The 27,223-nt window shown below is 41.2% G+C and overlaps 1 protein-coding gene across 2 annotated transcripts in view; it reads right to left on the reverse strand.

Annotated features, from left to right (window-relative positions):
• Positions 1 to 27,223, reverse strand: part of LOC106569328 (corticotropin-releasing factor receptor 2) — an 81,997-nt gene that overhangs the window by 13,944 nt on the left and 40,830 nt on the right. For both annotated transcript variants that reach the window (XM_014140566.2, XM_014140567.2), the window contains 5 exons: positions 10,121 to 10,206; positions 8,460 to 8,566; positions 8,002 to 8,119; positions 7,750 to 7,903; positions 1,084 to 1,144 (listed from right to left, as the gene is read on the reverse strand). In XM_014140566.2, coding sequence (XP_013996041.1) covers positions 1,084 to 1,144; positions 7,750 to 7,903; positions 8,002 to 8,119; positions 8,460 to 8,566; positions 10,121 to 10,206 — 526 coding nt within the window. The remainder of the gene's footprint in view (positions 1 to 1,083; positions 1,145 to 7,749; positions 7,904 to 8,001; positions 8,120 to 8,459; positions 8,567 to 10,120; positions 10,207 to 27,223) is intronic.

The raw sequence follows: 27,223 nt of genomic DNA on the forward strand, positions 1-27,223 counted from the left end.
GAACTCCTATGTCTGCATTCTGAATTGGTGGATTACTGAACTCAATGACGCCTACTAAACGGACTAATTGGGATATAAAGAAGGAATTTATCGAACAAAACGACCATTCAATGTGTTCCTGGGACTCTTGTGATTGCGATCAGAGGAAGATCTTCAAAGGCAAGTGACTTATTTTGTCGCTATTTGGGATTTTGGGACGCCTGTGCTTGTTTGGATAATATGCTGTTGTGGGGCGCTGACCTCAGATAATCGAATGCTGTGCTTTCGCCATAAAGCCTTTTTGAAATCCGACGATTGCCAAGATTCTAGATTGCCAAGATTCTAAGCTAAAGAATCATGTATGACACTTGTATTATCATGAATGTTTAATATTGCGTTTATTGTACTTTGAATTTGGCTCTCTGCAATTTCACCGGATGTTGTCGAGGTGGGTCGCTAGCGGAACGCCTGCGCCAGAAAGGTTAGTACTACACTGTACCACAAAGGATATAAGACATCATTCAAGGTTTATCTATGACTAACACGTTTACCAGGACATACACGTATTGTTACGCCCTGATCTTTTTCACCTGTCCTTGTGATTGTCTCCACCCCCCCAGGTGTCGCCCATCTTCCCCATTATCCCCTGAGTACTTATACGTGTGTTCTCTGTTTGTCTGTTGCCAGTTCGTCTTGTTTGTCAATTCAACCAGCGTTTTGTCTCAGCTCCTGCTTTTCCCCATTCTCTCTTTTTCTCACCCTCCTGGTTTTGACCCTTGCCTGTCCTTAATCTGAGGCCGCCTGCCTGACCACTCTGCCTGCCGCTGACCCTGAGCCTGCCTGCCGTCCTGTACCTTTGCTCCACTACTCTGGATTATTGACCCCTGCCTGCCTTGACCTGTCATTTGACTGCCCCTGTTGCTGTAATAAACATTGTTACTTCAACACAGTTTGCATTTGTGTCTTACCTGAAACGTGATACGTATAGGTTTCTATGCACTCCATCAAAGGTTATCAGATACAACAAAATGTCTACAACACAAACTACTTACTATAAAATGCTTGAGATTCCACTGTTGTTGTTAATTAGAAATGTGCACTTACTGTTCATTTTCATTGTAAAGCTTCCCAATAGCCCAAGCAACAATTATAGGACATGGAATGCCTGAAAGAAAGAATTAAAAAAAAAACTTATTTGCCAATAAACATCACATCTAAAAGTATTGAAGACTACATCTGAGTGATAGTGTTAATATCATTAGAGAGTAGGGACATGCTCTAAATTAGAATCAGGCTGCTGTGTTTAGCAGCTGTTACAGAGATTAAATTAAGGGAATCCATTGAGGCCAGTTGGATCCGTCCAGTTCTACTTTGATCTGGTTTAAGAACTTCTTATCTTCTTGGTCTCTAGTGTTGGACAGATAAAGTTAAAGCTATTCCACTTTTTACATTCAGGGGTTAAAGAAAAATAAAAAAGATCCCAGAAATGAAACTTAAGTTGATCTCAGATCGATTGTCTGGGGCCAAATTAAAACCTCTTGAGGATAGCCTAGGATAGGGGGCGCCACAGCGCATTTTGAAAAAAAATCGTTCCCATTTTCAACGGCCTACTAATCAAACTCAGAAGCTAGGTCAAAACCCCGAGACCGATTGAAACAGGAAGTGGAATTCAGAATTGTGGACTCGACTTCTCATCTTTCCCTATAAATCACACCGTTAACCATGGTTCAGTGAGCACTTCCTATTGCTTCCACTAGATGTCGCCAGTCTTTTCACAGTGGTTTGAGCCTTATACAGTCGAAACTCAGTGAATGAGAGTCATTGGAAATTGGTCACAGGGGATGGGCCATCACCATTATGACGCCGGCGGCCATGTCTACCCCCACCTTTGGAAACGGTTTTAAAGGCAATGAAATCATCCCCCTCGAATCTTATTGGCTCTCTTGGTGTTACAGGGCCTGAAGATTAATGTTTTACAACGTTTGACATGTTTGAACGAACCTACAGGCGGGAGAATCTCATTTTATCCGGAACTTCAGCCCTGCGCTTGGAGAGAGCCCTAGGACGCGCTACCAACAGCAGGCTAATGGAACGTGAAGTATGGACTTTTTCGACCGAAAATACATCTGTTGTGGACCTGGGATGCTTTCTGATGAAGACAACTAAAGGTAGGCGATTATTGACAATATTATACAAGATGAGATGTGACATGCGATTGTTCCAAGATGGCGCCGAGCTCTGTATATTAGCTCATTTTCTGAGTATCGCATCTCCTTTTATCGCAAAGTGTGATTACCCAGTAAAGTTAATTTAAAATCTGGTATGACAGGTGTTCTCAAGAGATATTCATCTATAAATGTTAGATTGACAATATACATTTAAAAAATCGTTATCGGATAGTAATTTAGGGAATTGTAGCATTGTTTACCGGGACGCATTTGAGGGGAAATTATTTAGTCAACGTCAGACGCCGATGTAAAATGCTGTTTTTATATATAAATATGACCTTTATTGAACAAAAGAATGCATGCATTGTATAACATGATGTCCTAGGTGTGTCATCTGATGAAGTTTGTAAAAGGTTAGTGCTGCATTTAGCTGTTTTTTGGTTATATGTGATGCAAGTGGTTGGTCGGAAAATGGCTCTGTTGCTGCTTTTTACGATGGACTCATCTAACATAATCTAATGATTTGCTTTTCCTGTAAAACCTTTTTGAAATCGGACGACGTGGGTCGATTCAGGAGAGGTGTATCTATAAAAAAAAAATATATATATATATATATATTTTTTTCAATTATGATTTTTTTTAATGCTAATTGGCGATATGATTTTTCGCTGGATTTTGATCCCGCTGACGGGATGAGACGCTGAAGAGGTCCTCCCCTTTCATGTAAGAAAGTCATGGCCATCATGCTTTTAGGGATTGAGGATTATTTTGTTTATGTATTAAACTGTGAGTTTGACCAATTCCAGACCCATTGCTTAGGGGGTCCGGGGTCTTCCCTAGGATAATTTATATGTAGGACTGAGAAGCTCAGTTCTGGTGACTTTTTAAAAGGACGTTCTACTCTAAATTCATGATTTTAAAAAGTATGCTGACCATCTAAAATATAATTTCCACCTCCAGAAATGGGCCCAATAACATATTTGTAAAATGTATGTAAAAATGATTTGTAGCCTATGCATAGTCTATATTATCAGATGGGTTATTAGCAATAAGCTTTATGTCCTGTAGCCCAACTGCTGCAGCATAGGGTTATAAAATATACATAGGCTGAAGCATGGGGTTTGTCAATCTGCATTTACCCCATTGGACACAACATCCTGATTGTTATTATTAATGCTTATTATTTTTATATAAATATGTATATATAAATACTTCTTAATAATTATTCACACAAAAATGTGCATTTTTTGGTTTCTATTACAAAGTATGTCATTGCCCCTTTAAGACGCCATTGCCCCTTTAAGAGCTCTATTGTGCAGCTGGGCCTGAACCATGTTTGAAACTCAGTTGGAAAACTGCATTTGTAAAATGATTTCACATGCACAATTGAAGGAGTAGAGAAATAAACGTAGTAGCGATGGAGAACTGGGATCCCATTCTCTTTTAACAAAGGCCAAAACTGCTTAGCAAAATACGTTTGCCAAAACTGCTTTCAAAAGTGTTTTCCCGTAATTCCATTAAGAATTGTTGTGCGTTGACTGCTTGTCAGAATACATGTTTTCCTCCTATGGCTTAACCAACTTGAATGCGCCTCGAGAGGAATATTACTCTTGCATAGAACACACAACAACAAGACGACTAGGTAAATAGGTCAACTATTCTACTATGGGGTTGTCTGATTCAGTTTTAATAACAACATTACATGACAAAAATAGTAGCACTGGAAAGTTACCTGAGTGATAAAGTATAGGCTTTGAATTAGGTTGCCAGCAGCTATAGTAGGCTACACAGCTGTTTGAGTTGAGCACTGCGATGGTACGCATTTTAGACTACTTAATTCCCTTCATCTGAACATCAGTGTCAGCAACAATAATGCATGTCAGTTCCGGCACACAAGTATTTGAGAATATATTTAATAGAACAGACATGCTTCTGTCTGTGTTAGGCTATGTCATCTTACATTTACCAGACACACTCATGCAGAGCAATTTACAGGAGCAATTAGGGTTAAGTGCCTTGCTCAAGGGCACATCAACAGATGATTCACCTAGTCGTCTCAGGGATTCAAACCAGCGCTACTGGCCCAATGCTCTTAGTCGCTAGGCTACCTGCTGCCCTTCAAATATTGTCCCAAGGGTGTTGGAAGTCATAATTTAAGTAACCTAATTTATATTCCTCTAACTCCACTGAATGCCTCTGTCAATCCAAGCAATGTCATTTTGAATTCCCTAAAGTGAGTGTGGAAGAGGTGAACAAATTATTTTCTATCAACAATGACAAGCCACCTGGGTCTGACAACTTGGATGGAAAATTACTGAGGATGATAGCAGACTATATTGGCACTCTTATTTGCAATCTCTTCAATCTAAGCCTACAGTAAAGTGTGTGCCCTCAGGCTTGGAGGGAAGCAAAAGTAATTCCGCTACCCAAGAATAGCAAAGCACCCTTTACTGGCTCAGACAGCCGACCAATCAGCCTGCTACCAACCCTTAGTTAACTTTTGGAAAACGTGTTTGACCAGATACGATACTATTTCACAGTAAATGAATTAACAACTGATTTTCAGCATGCTTATAAGGAGGGGCACTAAACATGTACATCACTTCCACAAATGACAGATGATTGGTTGAAAGAAATGATAATAAGAAGCTTGTCGGAGCTGTTTTGTTAGACTGCAGTGCAGCTTTTGACATTATCAATAATAATCTGCTGCTGGAAAAATGTATATGTTATGACTTTACATCCCCTGTTATATTGTGGATTGAGAGTTACCTGTCTAACAGAACACAGCAGGTGTTCTTTAAGGAAGCCTCCAACAGAATCCAGGTAGAGTCAGGTATTCCCCAGGGCAGTTGTCTAGGCCCCTTACTTTTTCAATCTTCACTAATGACCTGCCACTGGCACTGAGTAGCCAGTGTGTAAAGCCAGGATGTATACACATCAGCTATCACAGTAAGTAAATCACTGCAACACTTAACAAAGTGCTGCTGTCAGTTTTAGAATGTGTGGCAAGTAATAAGCTAGTGCCATTTTATTTTACTAAAAGCATTGCATTTGGAATAAACCATTCACTAAGCCCTATACCTCAACAAAATCTTGTAATGAATAATGTGGAAATTGAGCAAGTTGAGATTTATAAACCATGATTGTAAACTGTCATAGTCAAAACATATTGAGGCAATGGTAGCTAAGATGGGGAGAAGTCTGTCCGTAATAAATTCTCCCATTTCACCTGTTCCTCCACATACTCCCAGTCAAATCTCACTTCCACTACAAGACCATGGTACTTGCCTATGAAGCAGCAAGAGGAACTGCTCCTTTCTACCTTCAGACTATGCTCAAACCCTACACCCCAACCCGAGTACTCCGTTCTGCCACTTCTGGCCCTCCTACCCCCTAATTAATCCCTGTTTATTTTGTCATGTGCCTTAATGTGTCTGGACCCCAGGAAGAGTAGCTAATGGGGAGCCACAATAAATACAAATACCTGTCACGCCCTGATCTGTTTCACCTGTCTTTGTGATTGTCTCCACCCACCTCCAGGTGTCACCCGTTTTCCCCTGGGTATTTATTGCAGTGTTCCCTGTTTGTCTGTTGCCAGTTCGTCTTGTCTTTTCAAGTCAACCAGCGTGTTTTGCCATGCTCCTGCTTTTTCTTATCTCTCTTTTGCTAGTCCTCCCGGTTTTGACCCTTGCCTGCCTTGACTGTAACCGCCTGCCTGACCATACTGCCTGCCCTGACCTCAAGCCTGCCTGCCATTCGGTACCTCCTGGACTCTGACCTTGTTTATGATCTTTTGCCTGTCCACGGCCATTCTCTTGCCTGCCCCTTGGATTATAATAAATATCAGAGACTTGAACCATCTGCCACCCGTGTCTGCATCTGGGTCTCGCCTAGTGCCCTTATAATACCTAGACAACGCATAGTTGTTCTAATCTAGAAAAAGAGAAGAAAGTATATTTTAAATTAATCCACATGCCAGACATACTGATTAGAAATTATGATTCACAAAAGTAAGAACCAAGTCTTGTCACGGTAATGTCTGAAATGAGAGATCATAATTCATTGTTGCAAATACTGTAAGATTCCACTTCAAAGTTGAGACCTGCGCATGAAAACCACTTGATCATCAGTGGAACTGTGGCAGTCTGAGTAAATTACTGAAGGGTTTGCTCAATACAACCAACATAAAACCTGATTACAATCTTAACTTATAACATATATAGACAAATTATCCACTACTGTGCAAGGTTTTCACTTCTTACACAATAAATGTGCATAGCAAAGACATAACTGTTCAGACAGACTGCTAGATCAATTTAAACTCAAACTGGGAATTGTGCAAGGATAGGTAGACATTTTGTTAAATGTAAATGCATAAAATTAATTCTGACCGTCATCCCACTTCTGACACCAACACATCCCACTGCTGAAACCAATGGAATGAAACAACTCCACAACACTTCCACTACACGTAGCTGAATTGAGTGAACAACCTTTAGTTAATTACATTTTGGGGCCAAGATGAGATTTCTAATAACTATACTGGATGTATTTACTATACCCTGGTCTTTACCCTAACCTACAATAAGTACAAAGAGCTCTTTGGGATGATTCACTGAAATGTGAGCTATAAACATATCCATCAATGTTTTTATTCCAGTGCATATAAAGTCCTACACTACTGTACATGTTACATAAAGAAAACGGCAAGATGGTTCAGCAGTGAGCTGAGCTCAGCCGAATGACTCAAGCCTACTCGTGTCATTTCAGGTGCCTCTCCATGGTGTGAGTCAGCTTCTAACATAAGTGTTAGTCTCTCCTGACTGCAATGTGCTTTCACTAACACTTCAGCTCTAGGTGAGCGTGGGTCATTTATGTGGTGATGACTGGAGGCATCTGCTGCCCGTCCCGTCAAGCACTCGCTCAATCACAGGCCTGAAATGATGCACAACCACCTCTGATTTCCCCACAATCCAATAGCATATGGTCTTTTCTTGAAAATACATGCTTTTGGTTTCATCTCAAAAGGTGCTTTGAGGGAAATGGAATGGAGTTTTGTTTTGCTAATCAGCGATATTTAGCTACATTGTCTACATACGTATACTCAAGCATTCTGTAGCATTCACCCTTTGTGTCGGAGGTGAATGAATAAAATCACTGGTCTGTTCTATGTAATATGTGGGGATTTACCTCTTACAGCTACAGTAAAAATTATATTCCTATTTCTAGACTGTCACAATGGCTCATGGAGGTGATAATATGATTAACAGTTTTGAAAAGAGGGTAAACATAATAACTGCCATTTCATGTTTCATATTTAGGCGGTCCCGTGTGGCTCAGTTGGTAGAGCATGGTGTTTGCAATGCCAGGTTTGTGGGTTTGATTCCCACGGGGGACCAGTACGGAAAAATAATGTATGAAAAGTATGCATTCACTACTGTAAGTCGCTCTGGATAAGAGTGTCTACTAAAATGTAAAATTTTTAATTCTGCCTTATGCAGTTTTATGATAGACGTCAGTCACTTGTCATTGTCTGACATAGTAAATTGGTACTCAAACACTTGCTGATGCTGAACATTATTAATTAGAATGCACTTACACCAGCCAATGAACAAGAAGACCCATTTCTTTAGCTTGTCCGTTGAATAAGTCATCACAATGGCTGTGTGAAGGTAGCATCCTTCAACAAACATCCAGAAAAAATTGGTCACCACAAAATAGTTATATATAGTCGTTATAAGACGACACCAAGGCTGTAGAAAGATAGGAAAACAAACATAGTTAGTTATTAGTGCAATAAAAAGCTTAACAGTCATGTGAATTGTAAATAATAATATGTAACGACAGTTACCTCATTGCTCTCATGTATGTTGTGATCAATCAACTGAAGTAGGAACCACATAACATTCCTCAAAATGAAGGTTGTTATCAAGTTCCAGTGGATTATGTTTCGAAGGCATCTTATGCTCCTAGAGACGGAAATAAAGAAAACAATGTTTTAGTCTACATACCTAAAGTTAAAATATTCCAGTCAAAAACATATTCCTATAGTAGGCGACAAGTATACATTTGACCACATTTTATTCTTGGGTGCAATTTACTTGATCAAAGATACATATATATATTTTTAAATGTTATATTAACAAGCATCAAAACACAGTGTATACTTTACATAGACACTTAAAAGACATTAAGCGAGTTAGCCTAATAGGAGGGCAGTCCTGCAGTTCACATAAATTTCACTCATTATTTTGTAAGAGGTCACATGTACTGCAGATACATTTAGAAGGGTACTATTTCTGTACTTGCCTTAAGCATAAGAAGAGAATGAAGGCTATGACAAGAGCTCCCACAGAAATACAGTGGCCTAGGTAGTTGATGATCAGAGCAATCTTATAGTGCATTGGATATTTCCTCTGTGGGGAGAATATCACAAGATCTACTTCAAAATCTCGATAGATTCACCTTCAAAAGATATCGATAATACATACAAATGGAAATGTGAAACATTTTGATGATAAATTACATACTTTAGCTGACTGGATTAGTAAGAATAAATAAACTGTTATTATATAGTAAATGTGCCATAAATATGCCCTAATCAGACAAGTAAGGTAATTATGCCACAACTAATTCTGCACTATATGTGAAAATCTTTCCGTATTTGTGACATCAGTAAAGCAGCAAACATAAATATCATAATTTTGAATGTCCTAAAGTATGCATGAAAATGATCCGCTAATCATGTTACACAATCATTCCAAAGATATCATTTTAATTGTTGTTATCTAGTACATATTGTACATCATCATGTCTAACAGGTTGATCTGATTACACTATATATACACAAAAATATGTGGACACCCCTTCAAATTAGTGGATTTGGTTATTTCAGCCACACCCGTTGTTGACAGGTATATAAAATCGAGCACACAGACATGCATTGTCCATAGACAAACATTGGCAGTAGAATGGCTTTACTGAAGAGCTCAGTGACTTTGAATGTGGCACCGTCATAGGATGGCACCTTTCCAACAAGTCAGTTCATCAAATTTCTGCCCTGCTGGAGCTACTTCTGGAAGAAACGTCAGCACAAGAACTGTTAGTCGGGAGCTTCATGAAATGGGTTTCCATGGCTAAACAGCCGCACACAAGCCTGAGATCACCATGCTCAATGCCAAGCGTCAGCTGGAGTGGCGTAAAGCTTGCCAACATTGGACTCCGCAGCAGTGGAAATGCGTTCTCTGGAGTGATGAATCACGCATCACCATCTGGCAGTCCGACGGACGAATCTGGGTTTAGTGGATGCCAGGAGAACGCTACCTGCCCTAATGCATAGTGCCAACTGTAAAGTTTGGTGGAGGAAGAATAATGGTCTGGGGCTGTTTTTCATGGTTCGGGCTAGGCCCCTTAGTTCCAGTGAAGAGAAATCTTAACACTACAGCATACAATGACATTCTAGACAATTCTGTGCTTCCAACTTTGTGGCAAAAGTTTGGGAAGGTCCTTTCCTGTTTCAGCATGACAATGCCCCCGTGCACAAAGCGAGGTCCTTACAGAAATTATTTGTTGAGATCGGTGTGGAAGAACTTGACTGGCCAGCACAGAGCCCTGACCTCAACGCCATGGAACACCTTTGGGATGAATTGGATAGCCGACGGCAAGCCAGGCCTAAGTGCCCAACATCAGTGCTCGACCTCACAAAGCTCTTGTGGCTGAATGGAAGCAAGTTCCCACAACAATGTTCCAACATCTAGTGGAAAGTCTTCTCAGAAGAGTGGGGGGACCAACTCTATATTAACACCCATGGTTTTGGAATGAGATATTTGATGAGCAGGTGTCCACATACTTTTGGTTATGTACCGTGTGTGGTTCTGGTTGTTAACGTTGTATCTAACAGGTTACTTGCAATGAGCATAATAAAGGAGAAGGCATAGAGTTTGATCTGTATAACCAATAGTTATACCAACCTTTTCCTCCAAAATGGGTTCACAACTGGAGTAGTTGCTCTTCAGAGCCCACGTTCCATTATCCATGCATTCTCTGTAAGCACTCCCTGAGAAAAGAGGAGTGAGAGGATTGTAAATGTATGGTCACATTACTTATGGGCTACAATTCAAGTACACGTACATTCAATAGAGTAAACAGAAATATACAGATGTAGGATCTTAATTTGAACTATACTGTCACAGCAAAATAATCCTTCAGCAACAGGATTTGAAGTTTAGTCCATAATATTGCTTGATCAGTGGTTAGGCTATTAGCTGGCTAAAAGTAGTCTACATGAAAAGTGCAGTACTGTTAATATAACTGTGTGTTAGTGTGGATTTTCAGTGAATTTATGTAAATCACAAAGCTCATCTGCATATCCTGTGATGCAGGAAAATTGTCAGTAACAAAAGAGTGTTCAAATGAAGATGTGTACTCATAGCTGGTTGCTCCTATTGGCCAAATTTCAAATGTATGAATTTAGTCTTGCCATCTGTGTTGAGTTCAATATTACACAATACATATTAATGTGCTGTATTTAAGTAGATAACAAGTAGATAATAGTAAAACAACGATCATTCATTTGTAGTAACAGTTATGACGTAAGTCGATAATATACTGAACAAATATATAAATGCAACATGTAACAATTTCAAAGATTAAACAGTTCATATAAAGAAATCAGTCAATTGAAATAAATTAAGAGGACCATAATGGAAATTACATTTACATTTTACATTTAAGTCATTTAGCAGACGCTCTTATCCAGAGCGACTTACAAAATGGTGCATTCACCTTATGATATCCAGTGGAACAACCACTTTACAATAGTGCATGTAAATATTTTAAGGGGGGGGGTTAGAAGGATTACTTTATCCTATCCTAGGTATTCCTTAAAGAGGTGGGGTTTCAGGTGTCTCCGGAAGGTGGTGATTGACTCCGCTGTCCTGGTGTCGTGAGGGAGCTTGTTCCACCATTGGGGTGCCAGAGCAGCGAACAGTTTTGACTGGGCTGAGCGGGAACTGTGCTTCCTCAGAGGTAGGGGGGCCAGCAGGCCAGTGGTGGATGAACGCAGTGCCCTTGTTTGGGTGTAGGGCCTGATCAGAGCCTGAAGGTATGGAGGTGCCGTTCCCTTCACAGCTCCGTAGGCAATCACCATGGTCTTGTAGCGGATGCGAGCTTCAACTGGAAGCCAGTGGAGAGAGCGGAGGAGCGGGGTGACGTGAGAGAACTTGGGAAGGTTGAACACCAGACGGGCTGCGGCGTTCTGGATGAGTTGTAGGGGTTTAATGGCACAGGCAGGGAGCCCAGCCAACAGCGAGTTGCAGTAATCCAGACGGGAGATGACAAGTGCCTGGATTAGGACCTGCGCCGCTTCCTGTGTGAGGCAGGGTCGTACTCTGCGAATGTTGTAGAGCATGAACCTACAGGATCGGGTCACCGCCTTGATGTTAGTGGAGAACGACAGGGTGTTGTCCAGGATCACGCCAAGGTTCTTAGCACTCTGGGAGGAGGACACAAGGGAGTTGTCAACCGTGATGGCGAGATCATGGAACGGGCAGTCCTTCCCCGGGAGGAAGAGCAGCTCCGTCTTGCCGAGGTTCAGCTTGAGCTGGTGATCCGTCATCCACACTGATATGTCTGACAGACATGCAGAGATGCGATTCGCCGCCTGGTTATCAGAAGGGGGAAAGGAGAAGATTAATTGTGTGTCGTCTGCATAGCAATGATAGGAGAGACCATGTGAGGATATGACAGAGCCAAGTGACTTGGTGTATAGCGAGAATAGGAGAGGGCCTAGAACAGAGCCCTGGGGGACACCAGTGGTGAGAGCGCATGGTGCGGAGACAGATTCTCGCCACGCCACCTGGTAGGAGCGACCTGTCAGGTAGGACGCAATCCAAGCGTGGGCCGCGCCGGAGATGCCCAACTCGGAGAGGGTGGAGAGGAGGATCTGATGGTTCACAGTATCAAAGGCAGCAGATAGGTCTAGAAGTATGAGAGCAGAGGAGAGAGAGTTAGCTTTAGCAGTGCGGAGAGCCTCCGTGACACAGAGAAGAGCAGTCTCAGTTGAATGCCCAGTCTTGAAACCTGACTGATTAGGATCAAGAAGGTCATTCTGAGAGAGATAGCAGGAGAGCTGGCCAAGGACGGCACGTTCAAGAGTTTTGGAGAGAAAAGAAAGAAGGGATACAGGTCTGTAGTTGTTGACATCGGAGGGATCGAGTGTAGGTTTTTTCAGAAGGGGTGCAACTCTCGCTCTCTTGAAGACGGAAGGGACGTAGCCAGCGGTCAAGGATGAGTTGATGAGCGAGGTGAGGAAGGGGAGAAGGTCTCCGGAAATGGTCTGGAGAAGAGAGGAGGGGATAGGGTCAAGTGGGCAGGTTGTTGGACGGCCGGCCGTCACAAGACGCGAGATTTCATCTGGAGAGAGAGGGGAGAAAGAGGTCAAAGCACAGGGTAGGGCAGTGTGAGCAGGACCAGCGGTGTCGTTTGACTTAGCAAACGAGGATCGGATATCGTCAACCTTCTTTTCAAAATGGTTGACGAAGTCATCCGCAGAGAGGGAGGAGGGGGGGGAGAAGGATTCAGGAGGGAGGAGAAGGTAGCAAAGAGCTTCCTAGGGTTAGAGGCAGATGCTTGGAATTTAGAGTGGTAGAAAGTGGCTTTAGCAGCAGAGACAGAAGAGGAGAATGTAGAGAGGAGTGAGTGAAAGGATGCCAGGTCCGCAGGGGAGGCGAGTTTTCCTCCATTTCCGCTCGGCTGCCCGGAGCCCTGTTCTGTGAGCTCGTAGTGAGTCGTTGAGCCACGGAGCAGGAGGGGAGGACCGAGCCGGCCTGGAGGATAGGGGACAGAGAAAATCAAAGGATGCAGAAAGGGAGGAGAGGAGGGTTGAGGAGGCAGAATCAGGAGATAGGTTGGAGAAGGTTTGAGCAGAGGGAAGAGATGATAGGATGGAAGAGGAGAGAGTAGCGGGAGAGAGAGAGCGAAGGTTGGGACGGCGCAATACCATCCGAGTAGGGGCAGAGTGAGAAGTGTTGGATGAGAGCAAGAGGGAAAAGGATACAAGGTAGTGGTCGGAGATTTGGAGGGGAGTTGCAATGAGATTAGTGGAAGAACAGCATCTAGTAAAGATGAGGTCAAGCGTATTGCCTGCCTTGTGAGTAGGGGGGGAAGGTGAGAGGGTGAGGTCAAAAGAGGAGAGGAGTGGAAAGAAGGAGGCAGAGAGGAATGAGTCAAAGGTAGACGTGGGGAGGTTAAAGTCACCCAGAACTGTGAGAGGTGAGCCATCCTCAGGAAAGGAACTTATCAAGGCGTCAAGCTCATTGATGAACTCTCCAAGGGAACCTGGAGGGCGATAAATGATAAGGATGTTAAGCTTGAAAGGGCTGGTAACTGTGACAGCATGGAATTCAAATGAGGAGATAGACAGATGGGTCAGGGGAGAAAGAGAGAATGTCCACTTGGGAGAGATGAGGATTCCAGTGCCACCACCCCGCTGGCTCGATGCTCTAGGGGTATGCGAGAACACGTGGGCAGACGAAGAGAGAGCAGTAGGAGTAGCAGTGTTATCTGTGGTAATCCATGTTTCCGTCAGCGCCAGGAAGTCTAGGGACTGGAGGGTAGCATAGGCTGAGATGAACTCAGCCTTGTTGGCTGCAGACCGGCAGTTCCAGAGGCTGCCGGAGACCTGGAACTCCACGTGGGTCGTGCGCGCTGGGACCACCAGGTTGGAGTGGCAGCGGCCACGCGGTGTGAAGCGTTTGTATGGCCTGTGCAGAGAGGAGAGAACAGGGATAGACAGACACATAGTTGACAAGCTACAGAAGTGTTGTTTCTTGTATTATTGTCTCCTGTGTCTTTAGAGAACTGTTTCACTTTGATATCCTTTTTCTTCTGTCCTGATTTTCTCTTTCTTTTCTTCTGTTAACTAGATATTCTTTGTTGTTCTTCGTTAGCTAGCTAGCTTCTTCCAAAAGAGTCCCTAGCAACTGCTTAGCAACTGGTAAACAATTCAGCTAGCTAAGATAACTACAATTTTATGAAAAATAGTTATTTTTCAAAAGCCTATCTTCTTTGTTTGTTGCTTGTTTTTTCTCCTATTCAGTCTTGCAGTTTTCTTTTGCTTTTTTCCGATGTACTTCACTCTAAAAACCATGTAAATTTCAATATTTGTAGGAGCTCATTTTTCAGCTGCTGCTGCTCAAATTGGAGTTCCGGAACAACTAAATAAGAAATAAGTCCCAAACTTTACTGTGTGTTATCCTCAATTATTATATTCATGTGCATGTATGGATTTTTCAAGTTTTATGTGTGCTTGTTTTTTTAAATGGTCGAATTAATAAACTAAACCATTTTTTTTTTTTTTAGGCCCTATTCTATGAATTTCACATGACTGGGAATACAGATATGCATCTGTTGGTCACATGCCTCACACATCTCGTTCTCATAGAGTTGATCAGGCTGTTGATTGTGGCCTGTGGAATGTTGTCCCACTCCTGTTCAATGGCTGTGCTAAGTTTCTGGATATTGCTGTCGTACATGTCGATCCGGGGCATCCCAAACTTCCTCAATGGGTGACATGTCTGGTGAGTATGCAGGACATGGAAGATCTGAGCCATTTTCAGCTATCAGGAACTGTGTACAGATCCTTGCGACATGGGGCCGTGCATTATCATGCTGAAACATGAGGTGATGGAGGCGGTTGAATGACACGACAATGTGCCTCAGGATCTCGTCATGGTATCTCTGTTCATTCAAATTGCCATCGATAAAATGCAATTGTGTTCGTCGTCCGTAGCTTATTCCTGCCCATACCATAACCCCACCGCCACCATGGGGCACTCTGTTCACAATGTTGACATCAGAAAACATTATACGTGACCAACAGATGCATATCTGTATTCCGAGCTATGTGAAATCCATAGAGCGTAATGAATTTAATTCAACTGACTGATTTCCTTGGATGAACTGTAACTCACTCAGTAAAATCCTTGAAATTCTTGAATGTTGCGTTTTATAGATTTGTTCAGTGTAGTTAACTCAATAATAGTTACACAATCATTCATGTGTAGAATTAAGTCGATGATAGTTAAACAACATTATAAAACAGATTGTTTGGATCCTGGATGCTTATTGGTTGGTATGCAGGAGTTGTGGGACAACTCCTACAAAATACCATGACGTATTAATGTCATAATTCCACTGCCCCACAGCCCAGGCAGGAAATTCATAAACTTCATCTTCTTCGGGGAAAAAGCATCTACACATTATTTTTCCATGTGTCAGGTATGCTCTCTCTCCGGCGCTCTAGGTCGCCATGCTCCCGCGCTTTAGCCGGATTGACAGGTTCCTGTGCCTCAGCAGAGGTGACCGGTCCGCTCTTGATACCCGGGATCATCATTTTGGTCTGCGTCCTGCGGCTGGAGCCGCATATCGGGGAGGGGGTCCAGCGCATCAGCGCATAATGTCACTCACCTGGTATCCATTACCTCCTTGATTACCTGCCCTATTTATGTCACTCCCTTTGGTTCCTTCCCCGGGCATTATTGTTTCTGTTTCATGTCTGTGCGTTGTTCGTGTTTCTTGTATTGTATTGTATTGTATTGTATTGTATTGTATTGTATTGTATTGTATTGTATTGTATTGTATTGTGTTGTGTTGTGTTGTGTTGTGTTGTGTTTCGTCCAGTCATTAAATGTATTCACTCCCTGAACTTGCTTCCCGACTCGCAGCTCACACGTTACACCATGCTACCATTTGGTTTGAAATAGTTGGGGGTTGTATAAACATACCTGTCTGCCTCTACGACCTGTGCAACAATGTATAATTTTACAAATGCGAGCTCTCTGTATGTAGGCCTATTGGATATTTCTTAAATCATTATTTGTTATTGTCTCTCCTCATCATTGAATCTCTGCTAGCTAGCTACATGCCAATGATTTGTTTAGCATAGCAACGTTGAATGAATAGAATGATTACAATTAACGACTGGGTCAAAACATGAAAAAATAACCAAGGACCAGCCCGCTTGCATAGCAACTTCAGAATGCAAAAATTGGATATTCATTAAATAATTATTTATTGAAGTTCTTATCTCTCATTATCATTGAATTAGAATCGGCTTCACCTCGGGCCTAAGAACAGCCCTTAGTCGGGAGTTATCACACAATAATCCCTGGATTCAAGGGCCTTATTGCTTAAATAATCCTTCATTTATTTTGTTGATAATCATTACATAGCATTACGCCACTTATAGTACTAAGTCAATAATAGTTACGCAATCCTTCATGTGTAAGATTAAGTCGATAATAGTAACAGAAATATTAGTAGCACTTTCAATCATTCACTTGTAGTAGGCCTAGTAGTTAATAAATCGATAATAGTTACAGAATCATTCATGTGTAGGATTAAGTCAATAATAGTTACACAACAATCAGTAACACTTTCAGTCTTTAACTTGCAGTAGCAGTTATTAAGTCCATAGTAGTGACACAACAGTCTTAGCTCTCTCCTGTAAGTCGAGACAAGAGTGTTACTTTTCCCCTCGGTTCAAAGTTTACCGGTTTAATCTTTTTTCTGCCACTCTAGACACTTTAGGAATATAAATGTTAATTTATGAAAGGGGATTTGCAAAGCCTCTTTGTCCTCCAGTTAATATATTTGCATATCTTTTAAAACCTCTTATTGTAATCAACTTTGAACAGATTTTTTTAAATTTTTTATATCCCCATTTTCTACATTTCAGTACACTTTTTTTATCTCCTTCTTGAAGACCACTTCAAACTTATTTTTAATCCTCTTAATGTTGTGCATTATGTTATGTCCATTTCATAAAAGAGAATCAGATCATTTCAAATGAATCAGTCCTTTCCAACGCCTCACACTATTTTCTTTTCAACATTGTGATACTGTATGACTATCTCTCTTTTGTATAATGAGATATACAAAATCATGATGTATACAATTAACATTGGGGCATGTTCACTGACCTTTTTTAGCTAAATATTGGCTTGATGATTGATTGGAGGAGCAGGATGTGCTGAGTTAGAGGAAGGGGTGGCAGTGAGGATGAATAAAGACGATCAGATCTGGCCATGCAATCTGGTTTATTACCTTTCAACACATGAGGATTTACTGAGACACAAGACAAAGGACAACACCTGATTATGAATAAAGCTAACATGTATGCATAATGAGGTATCACGCTATCAGTTAAGCGTGAGTCAAATCTTATTGTTTTGAGTTCAATGGTATTTCCTAATCAACAGTAAGACCTCCGCTCATAATCAATGTTTTTAATTTGCACTGGATGGATATTTAACCATGAAGAATCTATACAGTTGAATTGGATGCAGCGTACACCTTCAGTTAAATCATTTGGAACAAACAGGCAGCATGAGTCCCATGAGACAAGGCAAAACAATCAATGACATTACCCAACCAAATACATTGAGTCTGTTCATTTGACCCTGTTCAACAAAACTAACTGGACATGTGCATTGATCCAATGCCGGGGGCAGTGCTGAACTGGACGACAAACGCCTTGTTTCACAGATGAGAGATGTACTAAATACATTTTGAGTGTATTTTTAGGGTATTGAGAGAACTGGATTGTACCTCTGACTCCCTAAAGATTCATCCTCCTCTGTACTCAGAGACTCCAGAGTTGACAAAGTAAATCCAAAGTAATTGGGTGGCATTCTGGGAATACTCAGATACTTTCACACCAATAGTGCCTGTCTGCAGGCAAAGTCTTGTACGGTAGCTCAAACACCCCCAGTTCTACACTTCTAAGACGAGGAGGATTTTCCCAGATACTTAGTTTTTCTCTGTGTTAATATCATCCTTTCTTTGTGAAGAACACTCTTTCAGTCAAGAATTTAGGTCTGGGGAGCAGGTTGAGAGGAGTACAGGTTTCTGACTAACCATTTGTACATAACGCATGATGAAGCCACTTTATTCATATATTTGTTTATCTTTCCATAACTATGGCACTCTAGAGTCAGTTTCAACGCTTACTTTGGACTTGGATAAGGAGAAACTGAGGTTTCTGTGTACAGTATACACTGAGTGTACAAAACATCTTTCCATGACATAGACTGACCAGGTGAATCCAGGTGAAAGCTAAGATCCCTTATTGATGTCACCTGTTAAATCCACTTACATTAGTGTAGTTGAAGGGGAGGAGACAGGTAAAACAAATACAAATTAAGCCTTGAGGCAATTGAGACATGGATTGTGTATGTGTGCCATTCAGAGGGTGAATGGGCAAGACAAAAGATTTAAGTGCCTTTGAACGGGGTATGGTAGTAGGTGCCAGGTACAATGGTATGAGTGTGTAAAGAACTGCAACGCTGCTGAGGTTTTCACACTCAACAGTTTCCTGTGTGAATCAAGAATGGTCCACCACCAAAAGGACATCCAGCCAACGTGACACAACTGTGGAAAGCATTGGAGTCAACATGGACCAGCATCCCTGTGGAACGCTTTTGACACCTTGTAGTCCATGCCCTGACGAATTGTGGCTATTCCGTGGGCAAAAGGTTGAAACTCAATATTAGGAAGGTGTTCCTAATGTTTTGTACACTCAGTGTACAGTATGTTGTTTATAATATTGAAGGAGGTTTCCCAAGGGTTGAAGAGAATCCAGCTGGTTGTACACTTTTTAATGCTGGTGATAAAAACTAATCAAAAACACAATCAAATCTAATAAAAAGGTATAATTCCTAGGTTTTTGATATATTAATATACTGTATGTTCTCCTAAATTTAGATGAGTTTCCAGGCTTCTACATATGAAACAACTCCTATAAAGGGATGTATTACTGACTCTATATTCCATGCATGTCACCCACCTAAGCCAGTTACGCCAGTCACGCTTACCAGACATTTCAAATTAAATTGTATGACCTGAGGCATGTCAAAGCACAGTCGATTCACCTCCCAGCTTAAGAGAGTTAGGCATGTCTCTTTAAGACAGAACAAACCGAGGCATATCTGTCACTGTGATGGTGTTTTCTACACAGACATCAGATATGGAGTAAGGCTAGGGCGTAGTTTGCCTGAATTTAAAAAGTCAAGAAGTCAAGAGGGTCAAAAAGTGTTCTCAGATAAAAGAAAAACAGCACTGCTTCAAAACACAATGACATAAATTAAATATGTCAATGGCTTCTTTGATGTTCCTTTTCGAGCATTAGAGTGACAGCCTATCCATTTTAACACGGCAAGGATGAAATTCTTAAATGTAAAACAAAAAAACACAACATCAAGGGAAAGGCTTTTTAATTCACTTACCAGGGGAAAAATGAAAAAAAGGTTTTGAGTTTCATGTCTACAAAAAAACATTTATTCATATTTATTTTGCTGCTCTAAATCCCTCAAAATCAACTCTGGACCTCAAAGTCAGTTCCACTGTGTTTTTTCATTGTTCCCCTCTAATTAGGGTCTAATTAGGGTCTGATTTAGACCTGGGACACCAGGTGGGTGCAATTTATTATCAGGTAGATCAGAAAACCAGCAGACTCTGGACCTCGTAGAGTAAGAGCTGAGTACCCCTGCTCTAATGGGTAAATTGATTATTTTCGAGAGGGAATGTTTACTAATATCATACATTTTGTCCATTGTTAAAGTGTTTCCAGATAGATAGTGTACACTTGAATATATTGAATACTCAACAACGAAAAGAGGAAATGATGTCGAATGGTGTTTAGACAGCTCGGCTGAATGCAATCTATATTATTTTAAAATGGTATGTAAAACAACAGCTTGATAGTGTGTTGATAGTGTGATGTCTTGAATCCCTGTCTGGCAGCCCACTTTAAATCTTATCCCTGAGAAATCTGACCCTGTATGGCAAATCTCTGTTTCAGATCACAAAGCATTACATTGCTGCCCCCCCGGGTACACGTTTTAGTTTTTTGCCTAACACTACACAGCTGATTCAAATAACCAACTCATCATCACACTTTGATTATTTGAATCAGCTGTGTAGTGCTAGGGCAAAAACCAAAACGTTCACCCAGGAGAGGCCCCAGGACCGAGTTTGTGAACCCTGCTCTAATGCAGTAGTATCTCTGACATTGACTCATGGGTTCTAAAAAAGGAACAGCCTAAGGACAAAATTAGACCTAGGGCTGGATATGAAAGGTTTTTTTCCATGTCGTATTTTTTCTCAACATTATATGTTCTTGTAGATTCATTACTGTAGACATCTACTGAAATACAGTAGACACTGATTTCAGCATACTGTATGTAAAGAAAATCACCCAAAAAAACCAAGCAATTCTGGCTAACCATTCCACTACAACACCCCAGGCTCATAGACAGACTAAGAGAGTATCTTTCAGGCCACAATATAATATGATAGGCCTTTTTATCTAAGGTCACTGAGCAACACACAAACAGCATTTGTCTCTTTGGAAAGGTCCCCAGAATGAGAGCCTTTGGTGACCAAATTGAATTGACTACTTCATCCTCTGACCCAGACTCAATGTGATGACATGATGAATGAGATTCTTAAAGGGGTAGCTGTCAAATTCTGGAGAAATATAGCACTTTTATTCGGATAGATAATTGTATATAATTTGCAAATGGATCAGTGCATTCTAAACAGAGTAGTGGAGTAGAATGAGTTATTTATTTCAAAGGCTAGTAATGTTGTCATTAAATTACAGCACCATATCTACCACAAAGGTTCCCTCAAACAACTTACTGAGAAGATACACACACTGCCGTTCTATAGTGTCATTGTAGTCCCTTTCCACCACCATATCTGGCAGGCTGCTCCTCCTCAGGCCATAGCTTGGTCAGAGATCAGATATGGACGGGGCTGAACAAGTGAAAGCACTCCCTCAGAGGCTGGCACTGATCAATGAAAGCACTCCCTGATCCACAACCCTAGCCCACTAAAGCAACAGCCCCAAGTCACCTTGCCACTGACCCAATCAGTTAGACATTAGGGGTGAAACCCAAACCCCTCTAACCTTCATACTACCATGAGCCTAATGCTGTCATGCCTTTACTACTGCTTTACAAGTGGTGTGGATATCAACCTCAAATAGGCTACTGGCTAGCCCTACCCCCTTAACAGCAACCTTTCTAACCACTATACTACCATGAGCCTAATGTGCTCATGCTTTTACTATTGCTATACATACAGTACAATGAGCAGTTTCTGGCCCTGAGAAAGAAGTATAGAAATCAACCTCATATACTGGCTAGTCAAAATGCTAAATCCTAATATTAAGGTACCTCAAAATCTTTGTAAATGAGACAGAACATTTAATAACACTGACTCATCCCTAACCGTGTTGTGCTAATATCTGAGGCATGCATTAATAAGGCAGGAATTACATATGCATCAATGGAAAACAGTACAGACAGTCACATTCACTGTGCCTGCCTAGCAGCGGTTCTTGACTGGCAGTGATCGAGCAATGCTCTCATTTAGTAGAGTAAAACCTATGAGGGTAAAATATCATAGGATATGGTACAATAAACAGATATTATGGAGTGGAATTATTTAAGAATATTTACATTTATATGAGAATAAAGAAGTAAGGAAAGGCTGTATACATACATGCATACAGGAAAGATAAAAGCACTGTGGGCATTAAGAAACATCTACTATTCCAGACTGTGCCAGGAAGTAAAATCTTGGAGGTATTAAAGGCATGTGAACCCTACTGTACAATGACGCCAGACATGCTAATATATACAGCATAAACAGTAACTACATGTAATCGAAAATGTAATCTACGTAATTGTCAAGGTTGTTGTCGGTGAATGAGGACCAATACGCAGCAGGTACGTGAATGCTCATCTTGATTTTTAATTACTCTCAAAAATGAACATACAAAATAACGAAAAAACGAACACTCGACAAATAAACAGTCTGGTAAGGCACAAGGCTATACACAGAATAATCACCCACAAATCACACACACAAACACACCCTAATATATGGGACTCTCAATCAAAGGCAGATAGACAACACCTGCCTTCAACTGAGAGTCCCAACCCCAATTAACCAAACATAGAAACACACACACCAGACTAACCATAGAATACAACCACATAGACCATCAACCAAAAACCCAGAAATACTAAATCAAACACCCTTTACACAAACACACCACCCCGAACCACATAAAACAAATACCCTCTGCCACGTCCTGACCAAACTACAAAAACAATTAACCTTATACTGGCCAGGACGTGACAGTAATCCCCAAAAGTTCTTATTTATCAATAACTAGTATTGCTGCATACTCCAAGAAAGGCTAAAATCTCACCTTTCCGGTAAGAATAGTTCGACATTTTTGAGATGTAGTCACTTTTGAGGACACAAGTACAAATATGAAAATATGAAATATTTTATGATGTAGGCTATATGTGTTCTAAATATAGCATAATTAAATTATAAAATGACGAACTATAAGATTTCACCTTTCTTATAACTGTAAAATATGTTGAGCGTTAAGAGAAAATGTGCATATTTTCTTAAGGTTTCTCTTGATGAAAACGTCTGCCCACATCGTTGTGGACAAATCACAGAGCTCTAGCTTGTCTTTCTGAACTCGTTAGGAACTCGCTTTTCATCTCATATTACAGTTTCTCCCAATTGTTTACAAACTACAACTGGCCCATGAGGCACAATGACCCAGACCTGTAACTCATTTAGCAGAACCATACACCAAATCTGCAATACTACTCCCACGTTTTGCATTACACTCAGATTGCAATTCTATAACAAACATTTTGCAAAACACAATACACAATTCTCTACCTCTGGCACAACTTTCACAACTAAAATATATTGTGTGCAAATGAAAAGCAACCCTGTTCAACAAGCTAAACTCATTACCAACTGATCACTTTCACTCTTCACATGTGCAAACACAAATTGCACAAACACTAATTGAGCAAATGTTCACTTTGCAATAAAAAAGGCCACAGGTGAGTACTCCTGTGTTTGGAGAACAATGGAAGAGGTGGGGGTCGGGGTAGAGGTGGAGGTGGTGGAAGAACAGGGAGAGTAATTTTTGATGAAATTTGGGCGACGGTGGTGGACCATGTGGTCAACCATGGTTTGACCTTGAGAGAGGCTGGGCAGAGAGTGCAGCCCAATCTGAGCTTCTTCACCGTAGCATTCATCATCCGGATGTTCCAAAATGAGAATAGGTACAGTATGTGCTGCAGACATCGGACCTATCTATTACTTTTACTACTTGACATTAGTACAACATAAAGCACAGTAAAGACTGTAGATTCCAATACATACTGTAAGGGGAAACAAAGTAAATGTTTAATGTATTACTGTTATGTATGAAATTGGGAGCTATACTACTTTGTAACATGTTTATCTTGTATACTGTACTACTGTAGTGTTAAATTAACTATAAGCTATTTTGTTTTTGTAGAACTGAAAGACGACCACCACGTACGTGGTGGTAGAACACGGATATTTATAGAAAAACAGGAGGCTGCCATTGTGCAAATGGATGTTGAAAATAATGGCATAAGATTGCGAGAAATCCAACAACAGATTGTTGAAAACCCTGCCATCTTCCATAACATCAGAGTGAGCTTATCAACCATAGACAGCATCCCTTAAGAAACACCATGAATGAAGCAAATCTACAGAGTCCCATTTGAAAAGAATTCCCAAAGAGTGAAGGATAAATATGAATATGTGCAAGTAAGTAATGTACAGTCGTGGCCAAAAGTTTTGAGAATGACATAAATATTAATTTCCACAACGTTTGCTGCTTCAGTGTCTTTATATATTTTTGTCAGATGTTACTATGGAATACTGAAGTATAATTACAAGCATTTCGTAAGTGTCAAAGGCTTTTATTGACAATTACATGAAGTTGATGCAAAGAGTCAATATTTGCAGTGTTGACCCTTCTTTTTCAAGAACTCTGCAATCCACCCTGGCATGCTGTCAATTAACTTCTGGGCCACATCCAGACTGATGGCAGCCCATTCTTGCATAATCAATGCTTGGAGTTTGTCAGAATTTGTGGGTTTTTGTTTGTCCACCCGCCTCTTGAGGATTGACCACAAGTTCTCAATGGGATTAAGGTCTGGGGAGTTTCCTGACCATGGACCCAAAATATCGATGTTTTGTTCCCCGAGCCACTTAGTTATCACTTTTGCCTTGTGGCAAGGTGCTCCATCATGCTGGAAAAGGCCTTGTTCATCACCAAATTGTTCCTGGATGGTTGGGAGAAGTTGTGCTGGTATCATTCTTTATTCATGGCTGTGTTCTTAGGCAAAATTGTGAGTGAGCCCACTCCCTTGACTGAGAAGTAACCCCACACATGAATGGTCTCAGGATGCTTTACTGTTGGCATGACACAGGACTGATGGTAGCGCTCACCTTGTTTTCTCCGGACAAGCTTTTTTTCAGATGCCCCAAAGAATCAGAAAGGGGATTCATCAGAGAAAAGGACTTTACCCCAGTCCTCAGCAGTCCAATCCATGTACATTTTGCAGAATATCAGTCTGTCCCTGATGTTTTTCCTGGAGAGAAGTGGCTTCTTTGCTGCCCTTCTTGACATCAGGCCATCCTCCAAAAGTCTTCACCTCACTGTGCGTGCAGATGCACTCACACGTGCCTGCTGCCATTCCTGAGCAAGCTCTGTACTGGTGGTGCCCCGATCCCGCAGCTGAATCAACTTTAGGAGACGGTCCTGGCGCTTGCTGGACTTTCTTGGGCGCCCTAAAGCCTTCTTCACAACAATTGAACCGCTCTCCTTGAAGTTCTTGATGATCCAATACATGGTTGATTAAGGTGCAATCTTACAGCAGCAATATCCTTGCCTGTGAAGCCCTTTTTGTGCAAAGCAATGGTGACGGCAGGTGTTTCCTTGCAGGTAACCATGTTTGACAGAGGAAGAACAATGATTCCAAGCACCACCCTCCTTTTGAAGCTTTCAGTCTGTTATTCGAACTCAATCAGCATGACAGAGTGATCTCCAGCCTTGTCCTCGTCAACACTCACACCTGTGTTAATGAGAGAATCACTGACATGATGTCAGCTGGTCCTTTTGTGGCAGGGCTGAAATGCAGTGGAAATGTTTTTGGGGGATTCAGTTCATTTGCATGGCAAAGAGGGACTTTGCAATTAATTGCAATTCATCTGATCACTCTTCATGACATTCTGGAGTATATGCAAATTGCCATCAAACAAACTGAGGCAACAGACTTTGTGAAAATTAATATTTGTGTCATTCTCAAAACTTTTGGCCACGACTGTACTAGTTTTACACTCTTGAAACATTAGAGACTCATTTATGTTGCCAGTGAACTTTTCTATCCACAATTACAGTATTTACTGTCATTTCAGAGAATCATGGAGTTGGATGCAAGTCCCATCCCCCAGCAACTCATATTCATAGATTAGGCTGGATTTCATTTTGCAAAAACGAGGAGAGGAGGGAACATTCGTAAACACGCCATCATTGAGGTACCTCGTCAGCGCGGGTGAAATGTCACCATATGTGCAGCTATGAGCCAGAATGTGGTCCTCCACCGCCATGCTACCCTTGGACCATACAACACTGCCGATCTCCTTAATTTCTTGAACACCTTACATGACACTCTTTTTCAGCCAGAGCAGAGAAAGCCAGGTGATCCTGTGCAGCAAATGTATGTTCTAATTTGGGACAATGTGAGTTTCCATCGGGCCGCTCAGGTCCGCATCTGGTTCAATGACAATCCCAGGTTTACAATTCTCTATCTCCCACCATAATCCCAATTTCTCAACCCCATTGAGGAGTTGTTTTCAGCATGGCGGTGGAAGGTGCATAATCGCAAACCCCATGAACATATGGCCCTCCTCCAGGCAATGGAGGAGGCATGTGGTGACATTCTAGCAGAGTCCTGTCAGGGGTGGTTGCGTCATGCCAGAAGATATTTCCTCTGCTGTCTGGCCAAGGAGAATATCGCCTGTGATGTTGATGAAAATCTGTGGCTGGACCACTACAACAGACATTAATGATTCTGTTTTCACAATAGAGTATTTGTTTCTTGACTTATGATTTAGATTTTACTGTTTTTGAGAGTTTCCTTATCTGTTCCATACTATTTATTTAACATAGAGTACAGTAGTACAAATAGGCAAATTTTTCTTCCTTTGCATATGGAAAATATGTACTGTATATGTGCTTACAGAATGCTGTTTGACATGTATTGAGTCTTGTTGAAATTTGTGTCATGTTGAATTTGTGTTCCTTTCTTGTTTGAGTACACACAAACAATAAATCAAATCAAATTGTATTGGTCACATGCGCTGAATACAACAGGTGTACATTTGAAGTCGGAAGTTAACATACACTTAGGTTGGAGTCCTTAAAACTCGTTTCTCAACCACTCCACAAATTTCTTGTTAACAAACTATAGTTTTGGCATGTCGGTTAGGACATCTACTTTGTGCATGACACAAGTCATTCTTCCAACAATTGTTTAGAGACAGATTATTTCACTTAGAATTCACTGTATCACAATTCCAGTGGGTCAGAAGTTTACATACACTAAGTTGACTGTGCCTTTAAACAGCTTGGAAAATTCCAGAAAAGGATGTCATGGCTTTAGAAGCTTCTGATGGGCTAATTGACATCATTTGAGTCAATTGGAGGTGTACCTGTGGATGTATTTCGAGGCCTACCTTCAAACTCAGTGTCTCTTTGCTTGACATCATGGGTTAATGAAAAGAAATCAGCCAAGACCTCAGAAAGAAAATGGTAGACCTGGTTCATCCCTGGGAGCAATTTCCAAACACCTGAAGGTACCACGTTCATCTGTACAAACAATAGTACGCAAGTATAAACACCATGGGACCACGCAGACGTCATACCGCTCAGGAAGGAGACGCGTTCTGTCTCCTAGAGATGAACATACTTTGGTGCGAAAAGTGCAATTCAATCCCAGAACAACAGCAAAGGACCTTGTGAAGATGCTGGAGGAAACAGGTACAAAAGTATCTATATCCACAGTAAAATGAGTCCTATATCGAAATAACCTGAAAGGCCGCTCAGCAAGGAAGAAGCCACTGCTCCAAAACCGCCATAAAAA

The sequence above is a fragment of the Salmo salar genome, chromosome ssa14 (assembly GCF_905237065.1).
Source record: "Salmo salar chromosome ssa14, Ssal_v3.1, whole genome shotgun sequence".
Classification (NCBI taxonomy): Eukaryota; Metazoa; Chordata; class Actinopteri; order Salmoniformes; family Salmonidae; genus Salmo; species Salmo salar.